The following is an 18,246-nucleotide window of genomic DNA, read 5'->3' as shown; positions in this document are numbered from 1 at the left end:
GTTTTGATTTTGTATGGGATTTTGACGTTCACTGGCCTTGTTCTTTTCAAATTTCATGTAAGAGTTAAACAGAGGAGATTTTTGTGCAGTGACTAATACGTAAACTACCACAACGTCCTGATAAAAATAATATTAAAATACGGAAGGTTTTATTGTAGCAGTGCCATATTTCCTACAAATTTACCATAGATTTTTTTCAGTTAACTTTACTATCTATTCTATTATATTGTACCATTGAATGAATTGTAAATGGCATTATTACTATAAAATGGGAGTCGCTATGAATCTTTACTATCCAGCTTTTTAAAACTGATCATGGCTGCAGAAAGCAGGATCGCTTTCTGATAGGGATCGCCGAACGTAATATCGTTTGCTCCCTACCAGAATTTGAGCCTATTTTCAAGCAAATTTTCAAGAGCACAAATCTGAAGAATCAGACAACCGTTCATACTGAAAATTTGATCAATTGGCCACCACCATCGAGTGACCTATTAATCAAGTTTCCAGCTTGAACGGATATCAGGTTCCCCAGATTAGTGCTCTTGAAAATTTAAGGTGTGGCTTCGGCTCATCTTCACCTTAAAAGCTGGATCGATATTTTTGGATGATATTCAAGGTGTTTTACGCACAAAACAGTAAATTCAATTGGTTTTCTATTGTGCGCTCATAAACTGAATAGTTTTACACATTTTGACCTAAACTAACAATTATAAAACGTAGACTTGTAACTTTCAAAATTTATGACTATTACGGTTCTTTTGAAAATTTTCCGTTCTGTGGTAGCCGCCAAGTTCTATCGCAGCTGTCAAAGTTCTACCGCAGCCATGAAAATCATTTTATCATTGAACCAAACCATCTAATCAAAGTATGCTAGTAGAGTCCAAAGCATTGAAAAACAGTCAAAAACAACAATCATCAGTCTGGTTTCCAAGGTATCATCGCAGCCGATCGATGATGCTTTGTGAAAATCAGTAATGTGCCTGCTGCGGTAGCTTTCTGTTCAACCGTAGAACGGAAAGTTATCTCAAAAATTGCAAATTGAACTGATTATTTCAATGAGGTTATTCATGAGGGCTTTCCCATTTAATGCGCCATCATCATAGAGTGCACTAGGGGAGAACGAGAGAAATGTTACTGTTTGCTTACGTCCAAAATTCAATTCAACCTAGAAATTTGATCAATAGATTATTGAACTATTTTCCTATAGATTAATCTTTTAGCACCATTATCCTTGCAACACGAGTGATTTCACAACAAATTTAACCATTACCAACAAACCGGTAGGTTATAACCTATATATTGCCAAACACAAATAGGGTCCTAAAGGCCTGTCCCAATTTTAATGCCAAACGCTTAAGTTTAGGCCAAAAACACATGTTTACTCAATTTTTTAATATTTTTCTTTTGTTTAAGACCAAAAAACATTTTTTTTAGTTTTTGTCACATTCCTTGGCTTAAACACAAATTTTGGGTGTATTTTGCTTTCCGTGTCCCTTCCGAAATGTCAGATAGGAACAACCCCAGTGTTAAAACTAAAAGCCCTGTGGTGTTTTTGTCGATAAAGCGAACGTCAAACATGATCAAAAGTGTCAAGGTTCATTTATGGACCCAATTTTTAAAATTAAAGTTTAAATATGATGTAGTCGTTATTTGAGCGGGAAAAGTTGCAGTAACATGCTCTTTCGTGTCAATAAATAAAAACAAGATTTCATTAAACATTTTAGGACCAATTTTACAATTTTTCCACACTAATCGTGCATAATCACCGACCGGATCTGTATATTTTCGAAGAAAGATTATATTTTTCGGGTTCAGGTTTATAAAATATGTTCATAAATTTCATAACGCTGAAAATAGCCATTTTGGACACCCACCCATCCCCTCGTAACGGTTTTTTATGAACATTATACAATTTTTGTATGACCTCTAACAATTTACTGATACCCACCCACCCCCTCAAGCGTTATGAAATTTGCGAATGAGCCCAAACCCAACCAACTTTAATAAATAGCTGGATACTTTGCCACCATATTATGTTTTTTTTTTCTACATAATTGTTTTGCATTGTTTACAAATTATGCAAATAATTTCAATAATCAATAAATTTACATTTTGACGAGTTGTGCTATTTGAGATTTAAAATGTTATGGGTCACGTAATAGACTAAAATTATTTTAAACACAAGTATGAAGCTAGTAAAAAAAGGGATTAGGCTTGACATAGGATTAAGGCTCAAGAATCCATCATTCAATCATCACAAATAATCATAAATTAAATACCATTTATTTGAATCTAGATTTTCTCATTTTTCGTTTTGCAGGCGGGCCCTTTTCAAATATTACGTTAGATAAAAGCCATCAAAAGTGACAGTTTCCTCACGCAAAACGACAACAAGGGAGTGAGTCGACATTAGTCGACCCGCAGTCGTCTTCTTCGGTCCGCCGAAACGTCCATCCGTCATCGATTTTCCACAAACGCCGCGGCCATTTTGTTAGAAGTGTGCTTGCGATTGGAAGTTCGGATTCGGAAGTTTGACTCGTCGACGGTGATTTTGTTCGATTTTCCGCTGTGTGGAATCATCCGGTTCGTAACCGTACCGGAACGGTCCTCTCCGTGCGCGTCAAGTGTACCCAGGTTCAAGTGAATGCCCGTTTACCGTCCGCGAGTGTGAGATATTGGTTGGCAAAAGGCCGCAGCACCGAAAAAAAATCGTCGGCTAATCAGAAGCAGCAAACCGATTCCGAGCAGAAGAGAAGAAAAAAAGGATGGAGGACAAGGCGACACTCAAAGATTTGGACCAGTGGATCGAACAATTGAACGAGTGCAAACAATTGACCGAAACCCAAGTGAAAACCCTGTGTGATAAGGTAGGATTATTTAGTTTGAAATTTTGGGATTCGGGGGATTTGTTTTCCTTGCAAGTAGACAGCAGTTTTTTTTGTGGGTTGGGATTCTAAATTTGGAAATCGGCAGAAATTCCGGAACATACACACATTCACATGAGCGTGTAAAGTATTCCTACGCGTACTCCGCCTATCGCTGCTATCCAATCGTTTGGATCGGTTTTTGATCTGTGGGGAAAATAGATTTTTCATTCCGTTCGTGATCTGGAAGTGCACTCTTCCCAGAGGGCATTCCTCTTTGCTTTTTGTTTTTTTTTCTTCGTCTGGCAAACGATTCTCATGTAATTCGTCCTTCAAAGAAACACTGCAATGGTGACAGGGGCGGACGTTCATGCATTAGTTTGTATTTAGTAGAAGAGGAACTGAATCCGAAGCTGAATGAGTAGCAGACCGAAGATTGTAGTGCGTGTGAAAAATAAAATAAAATCATCTTGAGATTCGCATCTTGAATGACCCCAAAGGCGAAGCGGGGAGTGCATCTTTTGCACAATAATTACCATAGTATAATTTATTTAGTCAATTATCAACTTTTTCAAAACTAATTTCTCTGATGTGTGGAATATCTTAAATCCTTCGAAGATAAGTATGCAATCTTCTTGGAAATATTGCGTCATTTGGGACATGTTTGTTTTATTGCTAATCAGCATATTCAGTGACATCAAACCACTTTACGTTTTTATTCTGTAATTTGTTTATTTATTCTTGTTAGTTTACACTTTTTAACTAGTCAAGGAGACAAGATTGTACTAATTACATTCATTCCAGAGTTGATTCTGGTTTATAGCGAATCTGGTTCTGTGTGAGGGAAGACGAGGTAACAATCTAATCAACCAATGAAGGCCGGTCAAATAAAATTTCCAAATCAATCGGTAAATGATTTTGTCTGTCATATTTAAAACCTGTAATTTGTAATTTGAACTTTATTATAAACGATAACCTGTTAGTTTAACATCGGGTCAAAGAAACGTAGGGAGTCGATGCCGGTTATGGACCCTTTGCGTATTATGGACTCCCTACGGAAAGCATAAAATTAACACTCAAAGCAACCTTATTTCTATGAAAATCCACCGGGGGAACTTCGATTGCATTGTTAGTCAGCAGTTTCAGGCAAAATACTGAGGTACACAAAAACAGGATATTTGAACAGATTTGTAAATGAAACCACTCAAGAGGGTCCATAATTTGCATTTTCAGGTGGGTCCATAATAGGCACGTCGAGAGTGAGCCGGATTACATGGGAATCAAATGGAGGGTCCATAATAGGAAACGTCAAATTTGTAAACATTCCTATTATGGACCCCGGGAGGGTCCATAAAAGGCATTCGGACAACAGTTTTTCAAATGTATATTTCTCTGGAAAAATCGAATGATTTAGTATGTTTCATGTAAAAAAAGTAAAAACATTGAACTTGTTGTTAGATTCCATAAAACGTATATTGGTCTGACATATCATTGCGGAAAAGCGTCGAGAATGAATATCAGCTACTAAGGGATCCATGACTAGCATTGTAACCCTACGTGGCTAAGTGGATATTCAATTGAAAAACATTGGAAGGCAATAAAAAATTCAAATGGTCAAATTCAAAATGATTTTGTCCGTCATATTTAAAATCCTAATATTTCGATCATCAAACAACCATCATTGATGTTCAATTTGTGAAATTTTAATCGTGTAGAATATAGGTGAATCGTTCTCCATTTTTGGCGTTACGTCTATACAGAGAAAGAGCCTGCTTATCAGCTTAGTGGTTATCATTACCACAGTTTGAACAAAGCACAAGCATTAACGCAAGAACAACAAAAAATCAACTCACATAGTTTCTACCATAAATATTGTCCCGCCTCTTCAGCTTACTGTTCTTTTTATTGTGGAATAACATGCATTTCGTATGAAAAAGCATACCAATAGAAGCAAACCAAGCACATTTTCGTGTCTCTATGTTTTTATGATGCTTCATAAAAAATACGCATTTAAATTCGTATTCAAGTAATTTTTTAAGTGTTAGAGTATAATCCATAACTTTGACAATACTCAGAGAAATGAATAACCCAACCATTTCTTCTAAACGCCGTTTTTAGCGCCAATATGATAAATGCGAACAAAGTCTAAGGTCGTTTTCGTTTTTAGGTTTTTGGCTCGGTGATTAACACATAAACAAACCAAAATTAAGTAAATAGTAGTTCGGTCGAACCTGAATCTAATTGGGGTTGAAACTGTGATTCAAAACGGTTTTCGCCAGTTTCAACCTAGGTCCAAAAACCTGATTCGACATAAACTACACTTTATTCTTAAGCGTGCTAGGAATACGATAAGACTCTGTATGACGTTCGTTTTTTTTTTTTAAGAACGATCCAACATTCTATACCAGTGACGCCCAGGCTGGTGTATACTGCGTGCCATATCAAGATTTTAAGCAAGGATGCGGCTGCATGAAATAATCAAAGTGCGTCTTATGAGATCTTCGTGGTCCCTAGCTGGGTCTAGGAGTTTTCTAAATGGATTTTTTTTACGGTATCCTATGTTCTTATATTGTGCTGCTAAGCATTTTCAGAGGATGTATGAGGATACTGAGCGATATCTGAGTATTAATATTGGACATTACGGGTTTCTTAGGGGATCCTGAGAATGTATCATAAGGTATTGGGGATGCTGTTCGAAATCTGGCGATTTCTAGTAAACTCCTGCAATTTCTAAGGTATGATGTGAATTTCTTAAGAAATACTGTGGATTTCTAATTGTAATTTCGGGGATGAGCTATCCTCGGGCTGAATTTCCCCATAATAAAGAGTCAATCTCTAATTGTATTTATTCTGGCAAAATCTTGAGTATTCTGAAATAGGTTTTCAGCGGAATTAGGAGATTGATAGTGGTAGTCTGGTAAGTCTATATAACATTTTGATAATTTCGATAGGAGACTTAAGTATTTTCAGCAATATCGCTGGGGAAAAATCTAAGTGATATCCTCAAAATTCCTAGCAAGCTCTTGGGTAGATATCAATTCCTGTCTGACTCTTAAGCAAGAACCTTAGAGTTCTCAGCAAGATCATGTGGATTCCTAGCGCGCTACTTCAGAATTGTAGCGGGTTTCTCTGGTTTCTTGACAGGTACCTGAAGATTCATATCAGGCTCTTGGGGTTTTCATAGCGGGATTCTGTGAATTTCCGTTGAATTCACATGATTGATTTATAACATACAAGCTAAATTTCTAAAATATAATTAAAACAAATTTTAAACTGAAATTATAAGAACCTTATTTGTGTATTGAACGAAATTATGGGGCACAGGTCTGGATCTTGTAGTGCTCATGCGTGCGCAAGCCACCGAGGAATTACACATTCATATTTCTATGTAAATCCAATTGAAAGCTTAATCAATATTCTGTTTAAAAAAGTGATAATTTTTGTGTACAGCAATTGATTTCAGTTGTTTCTGTGTGCATTTTTGTCTGCAGCAGGGATTTAATCCTGAAATGAAACAATCTCTCACTTATCGCTCTCTTTAACAATCATGATATGCAGCGTATTATGAGAGAGTGTTTATCGTATACTGCTAAAACTCTGATCGGTGATAGCAGTGCGTGATAAAACCCCTCTAAACAAGCTCCAAATCTGGGGGAAACTAGTGCTATCGGATGTTCGAAGATTGGTTATCGTGCCAGTAAAATAAAATACCTACCACCAATGCAATGCAATGGTAAACAAGCGAGAAGAATGGATTTAATCATCGCTCTCTTTCGATGCTCTTATTTATCGAACTTGTTACAGTTTGCGATACATTGCCGATCGTGGACAGCTACAGATGTGATGTTTTTCTTCGCTTGCTTTGAACGTGTTTCAAAATCAAATGAGAGCGAATTCTGCAATAAGTGATCTGTAGTCAATCGTTTGATATGAGATGCTTTACTAGGCAAAAAACACAATTTTGAAATGCCATTGTCAAATTACCAAATATTGTCATTGTCAAATTTAACGCTTGGGCTTGAAAGATAAAGTGATTTTTTATGTTTATTATATTAGAAAAATCATTCAGTTTTGTAACACCTATTCTTATTATTGTAAATACGCTTCTAATGAAATGGTTTTGTAATCTTATAGGGTAAAAATCTAGTCTTCACCCCCCAGAAATTTGCACTAATCTTCGCCTCTTCATACAAAAAAGTCTAAATTTGTATGAAGGGGGCGAAACTAAGGCAGTGCACACATTTTAAATAAAGAAAGACACATACACCGTCTTCAGCCTTTTAGCTGCACAGACACTAGACAACGGACAAGCATGCTCCAATTTCACAGCCTAGAAATATGAAGCCCAGGTCACTTTTGCAATTGTTGTTTTTACATGGCCTATGTATGCTACATGCATGTATATGTATATGAACTAGGGCGATTCAAATTTAAAAATGTTTGAACATCCAATCTCCCATATCGGCCTTACCATTCTTACCATAAAAATAGTGCTCTGCGAATTTCTCAGTTTTCTAGGTGGTGATTTAAAGGTGGCCCAAAGACAATGTAGGTTTATATGGAAATTACTATGGAGAAATTTTGAGAAATGTTCCAATCTCATTAGTACTGTAATGTGAGTAAAAACGTTTTATCCCATAGTGAAAATTCTTTCTACAAACATTAATGAAGCATGTTGCTGAAGAAACAAATCTCTTTTGAGCTAATTTTGTTTTCTGTACATGTTTGTTGGGTGATAATCCCTTATGAAGCTAAATAATAACAAACAAACTCACGAACCCGACACGAATGCCCTGACGTAAAGTGTCGGTAATAAATAATAATAAAAAAAACTCACGATTATCTCTTCTCCTTTTCGCCGGATTGAATTATTCTTTTCAGCAAATTTCTTTATTATGGTTTCAAGAATGAGTTTATACTATAGGATGATCAGTTTGTACTTACATTCCAGTACTAACATGTTCGGAACATTTTTCAAAATTTCTCTATAGTAATTTCCATATAAACCTGCATCCTCTTTGGGCCACCTTAAAATCACCACCTAGACAGCTGCAAATTTCATAGAACACTATTTTATGATAAGGATGGTAATAAAAATATGGGAGGTTGGATTTTCAAACTTTTTTATGTTTTGAACAGTCCTAATATGCACATACATAAATTTTTTTTTTTCTCTTTAAATTTTATAAAACATCCATTGCAGATATTTCAGCAAGGAAAAGTGTGTGGAATGTCCGTTTCAATAAATATGACGGGTCTATAGATTTATAGCATAGTCGTATTTTACGAAAATCTGCTTCGAATAAGACTGTTCGAATGCCATCATTTGGTTCCATAAGTGGTATCAACTGATGGAACCAGTATTCGAAATGATTGTCCAAAAATGAAGAAAACCCAACCTGACAGTTCAACAGCCGACTAAATTGATGAAAAAATCGGTCGATTGTTGCACCGACGCTTATGGAAGTTCAACAAAGCGATCAACAGACTAATTGCCAGAATAAATCGGGTGACCGACGAAATCTAATGTTTAGTCAACTTTCCCTCGCGTAGTCAACTTTAAGTGAATTCCATGCTTTGGTCTTTCATTGAAGGAATTTCATCCACGTATTCGTATTTTGAAGTGATAAATCAATATAAAATATGTCCTCCTTCCTATGTCCTCTCAAATTGGTGGACCCCTCGTACGCCAGGTAGCTAAACATTTTACGAAATAGTCCATTCTTTGATAAATCTAGGGTATTTCTTCACGCTACATGTCTCATATTTAGGAACTAGAATAGGAATGTTATATTGAGTGAAAAAATCTGGCGGTCATCTCGGATTTTGCCGCCATCTTTGTTTTAAGTAGTAGAATGAGTTTTCAACCTTGTTAGTATTCAACATGTTGAATTTCGAGGGTAGCCCTAATACATGTTACGCAAACTCTTCTTTTTCTTCTTAATATTATTCTTTTTCTTGGCGTTACATCCCTACTGGAACTGATTTTGCTACTCTGCTTAATCAGTTATAGAAACAGGTTATTAAATAACTGGAAAAATACGAAGTTAGTGTAGTGAAAAATAAAGCCATAACAGTCTATATATGAACTTTGAATCCCAATAGCAGTTGCAAAACTTGAATAATGTTCAACTTGATATTTTTGCTGATCAATAGAAGCAAAAAAGGGCCCATTTACAAATTTCATAACGCTGAATACCCACCCAATCCTTTAAATGTTACAGTTCACACAAAATTTGTAGAATGTTCATACAAAAAGGTGGGCGAGTGTCAAAATGGTAATTTTTTGGATTTTGAAATATGTGAATGAACCCTAAGTAATCTGTACGGTAATGCTAAATGAATATGGCATGCGAAATTGTACTAGAAAAATATGAACATTTGTATGAGAAGATAAACTTTAAATTTTGAGCGTTATTTTCTCAATGCCTATTTTTTATATATGACGGTTAGGGAAAGTGCACCAGTTATGGCCATAGTGGTTCCCTATTTGGCCATATGTGACATTTTGGTAACCTTCACATTTTAAATCTTTTTGAATGCTTCAACATCAAGATATAACTTAAATCTAACTACTACAACACACACACATTTTCAAAATTTGAAGACATTAAAGTAATTACGTATGGCGAAATAGGGAACCACTATGTCCATAACTGGTACACTTACCCTATGCAGGGTGACCAGCGCACCGGGAAATCGGGAAAACCGGGAAAAAGCCGGGAATTTCGAATCACCGGGAGAAAACCGGGAAATATACGGGAATTTCAATTAGTACCGGGAAAATTTTGCATACCAAGTAATGTTTTAACCAGCACGATCTATACCAGTGCTTCCCAAACTTTTTCAACTTTCGCCCCCTTGAGGCCCCCAATATGTGATTCACATATTTTAATTAAGCGCTGTACACCAGAAAATTTCCTTGACTCGCATATCCATAGAATCATAATACAATAACTTTGAGGTACATTTAAAAATATTTTCTTAAATATCGATAACCCACAGTTACTATGAATGATTTATTGGACTGTAATTTATAATATCGATTTTAACAATATCTTGCGTGCATTACAGACTACTGAATCAGTCATTCCATCATCTGCCGTTTCTAAAATTACTGCAATAATTTTCAGAAATTGTGAATAATAAATGTTTGATGTTTCTGGGAACGCATTTTTATCCAATCCAAATACCCTGAAACATATATGAAAATCCAGAATGTTTTTCAACTCATTGTTCAATGCAATTTTTCTAACACCAAGAAAACTCGATTTTTTTCGAAAGTTCTGAAAGTTCAAATCTGACGCATCTCTGAAAATTCTTCAAATGTATTTTTAAAACACTTTAAAAATACATTTGAAGAAATTACGTCTTTAAAATCGTTGGAACCCGATTTTTGTTTGCTAAATTTTTCAAAATTTGTTTCTAAAATGATTTCTACCATAATAACTAATGAAAAAGAGTGCAACCGGAACATCAAAATGGGCACATTAAATATTTTTGTCCGTTCTAAAAACTCATGATATTAAAAAACCTGAATGCATCACACAATCATCAAGTGTTGTCTATCATAATTTGAAAATGATCATGATTAGAGATATAACGTTTTTAGGTAAAATAGTCCTGGAAATAGTTAAGTTTGGAATTGATTAACCATCAGATATGTGTCCTCCAAAGGTTATGAGTAATTATTTTCAAATGCTCCCGTGTTAGCTTTTTAGCCCCCTTTCTAGATTTTTCGCCCCCCAAATTCTGTTTTACAAATTTTCGCCCACTTGAGCCTGAACATCGCCCCAGGGGGGTGAATTCGCCCACTTTGGGAATCACTGATCTATACTTTAGTGGATTTTTACTAAAGTTTTTGAATTCGAATCCCAAGTTAGTCAATAAAGCCAAGAAAAAAATCTTTATTTTTTATCAGAAATAGTTGCCCTGAGAAAATGTTCTAGATTTGTGGGGATAAAACATAACAAAAATATATATGGTGATGACCATGGAACGAAATGTTGAACAATTGATATATTCATTTTTATGTTTTCCAAACCTGTGACCGTTTAAAATTTAAACTATGGTTCATTCAAAGATTGACTCGATCCCATAATATAAACAAGGGTCAATCTTTTTTTTAGCACTGAACTTTTTCATTACAAATTTTACGATTACCTAAAATGGCCGTCGTAAAATATCGTTTCATAGATCAAACTGAAATTTAGCAGAATCAGTATAAGCCCAGAAAATTTGAATGCGCAGCAAAATATCTGATTTCCGTCTACCCCTAATAGAAATGCTTTGGTTTAAACAAAAAACTTGTACTTAAAAGTCGTTCGAAATAGTAAAAAAAATCGCAATAATGTTTCTTAGCATATCATTAAACCGGGAATATTTTTGAAATATCGGGAAAAAACCGGGAATTTGAAATTGACTTTTCACTGGCCACCCTGCCTATGCCTTTATGGGCAGGATAGGTCTGTACGAAGACGAGTCATTTGGTGGTTTCTCCGGCTTTGTTACTAGTATAAACTTTTGTCGTTTTCATACGTTCGGAGAGATTCCGAAGATCTAAGCAACGTTGCATCACGGTTCTGAAGATCGCGGCTTTCTGAGATGATAAGGCATGACTATATCCATTGCCGACCACATTCACCTTCTCCATTGCAAGGAAGGGATATATTACACCAACTTAAGGTGAAGATGCATCGAAGCCAAACCTCGGATTTTCAGAGTACAAATCTAGAGAACCTGACAACGGTTCGTGCTGAAAATCTAATCGATTGGTCACCACCAGTGAGTAGTTGTTCTGGTTGTCTGGTTCTCTAGATTTGTGCTCTTGAGAATTCGAAGTTTGGCTTCGATGCATCTTCACGTTAACAAGAGGCCAGCAACACTCTTAGATGTAAAGGAGTTGCATGATCTGGATATTGGATTAGATTAGATTAGATGACACCCAATAGGATCGATATAAAATCGAATCGTTTTTCCAACAATCATTCATTTATGAACATTATTAGTTAACTAGAATCTTGTTGTTGCTGAGAATTGTGACAGCCATGCAACAATCCAAGTCTGATATTTTCAGCATAATTCTACATCTTTTTTTAAAGTTCCCTCCCCTTGTTATGCGACCTTGCCGCGATGGGAGGGCATAATCCATTAGCCCATATGATGGAAACCAAAGGCGTAACCTGTAGTGGTGGTATCACATTTTGGCATTTTTGCTTAAAGCCGCGTCATAATTCATATGGCATAGACGCAATAATATCTCGGATGTGATCCAACGGACATTCTGCGTCATTGATAGAATTGATGCCCATTTCAAATAATTAATCTATTCGAAGTGGACATTAATACTATTGGTGACGTTCAGTTTGCCTTTTGCTAACAAGAATGATCCGTAGCCACTCTTACTATTAGCTAGCTAGATACATCGTTATCATATACGACGTAAGGAATACTTAGGAACTCTTAGGAAAATGACTAGTAGATTCACTGAGTAGAAATAAGTGGCGACAATCTTATTTTAATATGGTTTTTACATTACCATAATAAGAAATACCTCTTTTGTAACAGCGGTATAAATAATCTAATTCCAGCTTCATTTTCGCAAAATTTACAAGTAGAAAGTAGGCGTTGTGAAGCATTGCATTTGCCACCGAAAAGTGAATCTTGTAGGAGACTGTAATAGAAGCCTAAGGTAACTTTACTCTTCAATATTCACTATAAAAATGACTATGGAAAGTAAGACGCTGAGATCGATCATTAGGGTACACTTGTTAGTTTCAAAAAATTGTTGAACAGACAAGGAAAGCGACTTTTTTCTTTAAGGATATATGAACGTAATGACCAATAAATACTTTTAACAACAAAAAATGAAATTAACTAGAACTACTACTAAACAGCCTAATTTTGTTAAGACTTGACGACACTTGACATTTAAGACTCTAATCTTACGTAAAAGACAATAGTAATCAGAATAGCACTTGAATGACAAATTATTCAAAACCATTTCGACTAGACAGTATTAGTAATGCACTACTATTTCAAACAAATTCTAATGGAGCTGCTGATTTTCATAATGCTTCTTTTTCTCAGAAGCAAGGGAATATGGGTACTTTTCAAAAACTACCACGTCACAATACTAATAAAAAACAGTGTTCATGTGGGCGCCATTGCCTAGTCCGTCTGAGTATTGGTCCTGGTAGAGGGGAAACTTGGCAAAAGCCAGACCGAGGGTTCAGCCTTGACAAGTTAAGCTGTCAGGCAGCTCCAACTGAATACCATACAAAAAAAAAAACAAAAAAAAAAATTCTACATCTTTTTTTAAAGTTGTAAAACTACCCATATTAGGGTGCCGGTGCCATTAGTGGACTACCTAAGCTTAAAAGAATCATAAAAAATAACAAAAAGCCTTAACAGAGATCTTTTGGCGTCAACAGAAAGATTTCAACCTCTACTATATGGGAAAAATATAAAAAGAGTGATAAAACTAATTTTTTAACATAAAATCGCTTGAGCCACTATTGGTACACGTGTTCCAGTAGTTGCGCTAGTGCTCCAGTAGTAGACGTTCGGGAAAGATACAATGAATTTTGAACAAAATGGTAAATTTTTACACGGGTATTACATTTTTCCCTCGAAACAGCAATTAATATCTTTCGAATGAAGCATAAAGATCATCTCTGGGACTTTTCTTCATTTTTATACATCCATTTTAAAAACTGCTTCCATCTGTTGATCCACTACTGGAACACGACGGCGACTATTGGTGCAAGGGAGCAAATTTTTTGCGTTAACTTAATTATTTATATGACTTTTTTGGGGCCCAGATAGCCGTAGCGGTAAACGCGCAGCTATTCAGCAAGACCAAGCTGAGGGTCGTGGGTTCGAATCCCACCGGTCGAGGATCTTTTCGGGTTGGAAATTTTCTCGACTTCCCAGGGCATAGAGTATCTTCGTACCTGCCACACGATATACGAATGCAAAAATGGTCATTGGCACAGTAAGCTCTCAGTTAATAACTGTGGAAGTGCTCATAATAACACTAAGCTGAGAAGCAGGCTCTGTCCCAGTGGGGACGTAATGCCAGAAAGAAGAATGATAGAATCAAAAGCTGAAATTTGGCAAATCGACTAAACTAGAGGCGATCTATCCACCAAAAATAACATAGTCCATTCCATAGTCCAATCTACGGGTATATTACAACCATTGGTACCGGCACCCTATCCCAGTTTTTTATTTATTATCAAAGACTTTCAACCGTACAGCCGTACATTTCGGAACTTCCAATAGCTGTTGTTGAACTTTTGTATACAATTTTCGGGATAACAGTGTATTCTGGGGAATACATTTTTGTGGATCGGAACTCTGGAAAATCTTATAAAACCGTCGAAATATAGTATGAGATGGCCGATTCCACAGAGCCAAATATCTGCCATTGTGTAGTGATAGCTTATCTTTCAACGTCCGTATGGCTGCTTTGATGTTTTGGAATTATTCACCGCACACTAATACAAGGTATAAGAGAAGCAAAATGTAAATGTTCTGCTTACTTCCGCGCGAACTTCCCGGAGAAGGCGAAACATACTGTTTGTGACATCCCATGCCCATCGCCGCCCACCGTCGCTTCTTGCGCACGCTATTGTCCGGGTATCCGCGCTTACGGCCGAGAAAGCTCTTTTCCTCTTTTCTATTTTTGCGCGTACCTATACGTACCTCCCCATACCCCGACCCGACGTCATTTCGAGGCGCTGGCGATACACGATTCGAATCCGATGGCGAAACGATGCGCGATGCGTTCGTGACTCCCGGAAATTGCAAATATTCATCTTGCGAAGGGAAGGGCGACGACTGTGGCAAGGTGAAGGAATTCGCGTTTGGCACCGTTTGATGCAACAAAATAGACACTTGACAGTATTTATACCATTTTTCGTACCGATGGCGAGAGTGTTTTCGTTATCTGTGTTCGTCCTGATTTTTTGTAAAGCGATCAATCGTTGTCTTTGGCGTCTTTAGTGCGTACTCGTACATATGAGAAGGTACCATCTGTAAGTGGAACAATCGCTGTAGAAATATTCCAACTGATAGCGCGATAATGGACTCAATAGCTGAAGGTTGCGCTTAGCGCCGCCACGAAGCAACTGGGACGATGCGGACGAGTGAATGTGAACAACGGGTATCACGTAGACTCGCGAATTTTGATGTATCGCAGATGCTGCTGCTGCTGTGGTGCGGTGTTGGCAGGTTTTACAGTTTTTTTTTTTCGATCTTCTCTGTTTCTTGGAACATGGATCAAACGGGGTAATGTAGAATTGATTTTAAGAGGAAATCGATATAGGGCTCACTTGAAATGGAAAGGTTATTACAGGTCGGACTCGATTATCCGGAGTATCGATTTTTTTTCACTCCGGATAATCGAATCCTCCGGGTAATCGAATCATTAAAAGAAAAATTAAAATCAACGGTAAAAGAACTTAAATATTATTTTTTATCATTGTTTTATTTATATGATGCAGTGGCGTAGCCAGAAATTATTTCTAGGACCGTTAGGGGGTTTGAAAAGAAAAAAAAATGTTTTGACCGGCATACACAAAAAAACCCTTTTTAAGCCCCCTTCTTCTTACCTACGTCCAAAACTGCATAACCATTCATATTTTATATTGCAATACCAAATTATCTCAAATTTATGCATAAAAACTTAAAAACATGAATATCAAAAACCAAATTCCGGATAATCGAGTCCGACTTGTATTATTATTGTAATGTTCAATATAGTTCGATTACCAATCTTCAAAAACCATTCCAGTGCACCCACAATTTTGCGATTACAAATGCAACTAAACATTGTGTAACTTTAAGGTGAAGATTAATCGAAGCCAAACTTCAAATCTTCAAGAGCACGGATCTGGAGAACCAAACATCCGTTTGAGCTGAAAACTTAATCGATTGGTCACCACCAGCTAGTGACCAATCGATTAAGTTTTCAGCTTAAACGGGTGTTTGGTTCTCCAGATCCGTGCTCTTGAAAATTTGAAGTTTGGCTTCGATTCATCTTCACCTTAAGTCCTTATGAACACTGCACGCACATCCATAATTATTAGTTATGAATGGAGAAAATGACATAGGGCTGGTATAAGGTCTATTTTTAAGGCCTTGCTCACTATTTCAAAGCACGTTTCTAAAAAGTCTGTATTTCTCATGGAAGGCCTCTATAGTTTCTTTTTTAAACGAAAGTCGCTTATTTTCTTCCCTGATTGCAGTGAATCCTTGTGAAAAAACCATCAGAGACTACCGATGTATCGATTCCACAGGCTCCTTTTCAGTCTCCTCGAGAACAGGCGTCAGAAATTCTTCGAGTGATTCCTCCATAGATACAGGAATACAGAATTCCTGTTGAGATTCACTCAGTTATTCGTCAAGAGATTTTTCAGTGTCTTTTCAAAAGATTCTAAGATAAATTTCTCCAGAATTTGTTCCAGTAAATGCTTAAGCGTTCCAAAGCTATTACCTCCAGTAATTTTTACGGGTCAAGGATTTCCTCAGAGATTTTTCACAAACTCTTCCATCCATTTCTCCAGTTGCTACTCTAGGGGGATCTTACAATGTTCAATAGTTCATCCACGAAGATCGACAGCACAGCAGCAAATCTTTGACTTTGGTAACGCACGGGAAGGAGGTAACCCCCATACGACAGTCTAGCACTAGTCCACCAGACATTTAAATTCGATATCGTCATACAAAGCACCACCTTCTTATATCTTCCAACACTTCTTACTACATTCCGTATCGTCGTCATCGATAGCACGCGATAACCGTGTCGCGCTACCAATGACGCGAACGACTATTTACTCATCGAGTACTGCCAGTCGGAGCGAAGGAAATGATGATATCATCCTCACTTCTTGTCTCTCGCACTTAGTCGTGTGTGTGGTTTTTGTTGTCAACGTATACTTCATCCCGTAGTCGACGAAAGCTGACTGATTGCTGAATAATTGATATGAAATACGGTTGAGCCCGGTACAAATACTTTGAATTGAGGTGTGTATTAGTAGATATGAAAGGAATGATAGCAATCCACGGTACAACCCACGCATACATTCCTAGGACTGTGAATGGAAGATGATCGCAACAGTAGTGAAGAGGAATCACAATCTTTACCAACAGCGTAAGCACTTCATAACATTGTTCAGACCGCCCTGACTGGTATGGATGATATGCATTTTTGCAGTAATGTTCAAACGACCTTGTCTCCAAGGTTATCAAAAGTTTCATTGTTGTTGACAAAGTGACGTAATGAAATTTACTGTGCATTTAACTGATCCTATGTCGCCTCAATAGCCTATCAAGGTATTATTGTGATTGTGCTATATAATTGGAACGTGATAGCGTTAATCAGAATTAGCAGTTATAACTAGCTGTCTGCGATTTTAATCTGTATTTCTCGAATACTTTTTCAAAAGGACGTAAGTCAAAAAATCACATAACGGGATTCTGTACTACGGACAATAGCAAGACATGAAACAATACTTCTATTTTGATAAATTTATTCATAATCAATTCCTAATAGTTTAAATATTGTTGTTTCAAAACGACGAAACATCGCTAATTGTGTTTGAGAAATTTTTTTTTCGATTCGTCCTTTTGATAGAAAATCGACGAATCAATCAAGTTTACCAACATCATACATACGCTCAAATGGAAACGACGAAACTGGCATTAAAAAAGAAAATTTCACTGATTCAACTTCAGTCATTTTGTTTTGACCTAGATTTTTAAATTTTGGTTTCATTTCTTTTATATTTTTAAATTTAGTAGCAAACAGCAAAGGTTCAAACGAAAATAATAGAGGTGTCTTTTTTGTCATGATGAGTTCAAACAAAACAATCCCTTAAGCGTTCATCACAATATAACATTGTACAGTCGCCTCTCCACATCTCGATATAGAAGGGACCATGGAGATAGGAAGAGATCGAGACAAAGAACATTAATTAAATGAACACTAGATTGAAAATCACTCCGTTACTAGGAAAATAATAAACAAACAAACTTCATTTCGAGTTTCCAAATTGTTCTGAATCGCTTAAATCTAGTCTAGTAACCTTTGATAATGTTCATATCGACGTATAGAGAGAAAATAGGGAACAAAAAAATCACCAGGAATACATCGAAATATGGAGAAATGGAGATAAGGAGCATATCGAGATATGGAGAGCGAAATCGTATGCAGAATGAAGGGGCCGAAGCAATCATCGACACAGGGAGAGATATAGAGATGTGGAGAGTCGACTGTATTATATTTACAACAATATTAGAACTCACGGCTACAAAGCAAAGCCATGCTAAAGGTGCCTGGGTGCGATTCCCGGTCGGTCCAGGATCTTTGCGTAAT

General features: G+C 36.6%; 1 protein-coding gene across 3 annotated transcripts in view; it reads left to right on the top strand.

Annotated features, from left to right (window-relative positions):
- Nucleotides 1-18,246, top strand: part of LOC5580325 (serine/threonine-protein phosphatase PP2A) — a 72,268-nt gene that overhangs the window by 666 nt on the left and 53,356 nt on the right. For all 3 annotated transcript variants that reach the window (XM_021844807.1, XM_001663231.3, XM_021844808.1), the window contains one exon: nt 2,321-2,867. In XM_021844807.1, coding sequence (XP_021700499.1) covers nt 2,766-2,867 — 102 coding nt within the window. In that variant the 5' untranslated portion in view covers nt 2,321-2,765. The remainder of the gene's footprint in view (nt 1-2,320; nt 2,868-18,246) is intronic.

Source organism: Aedes aegypti, chromosome 2 (assembly GCF_002204515.2).
Source record: "Aedes aegypti strain LVP_AGWG chromosome 2, AaegL5.0 Primary Assembly, whole genome shotgun sequence".
Classification (NCBI taxonomy): Eukaryota; Metazoa; Arthropoda; class Insecta; order Diptera; family Culicidae; genus Aedes; species Aedes aegypti.
The sequence above is the reverse complement of the archived record's forward strand: the minus strand, read 5'-3'. Positions and strand labels throughout refer to the sequence as shown.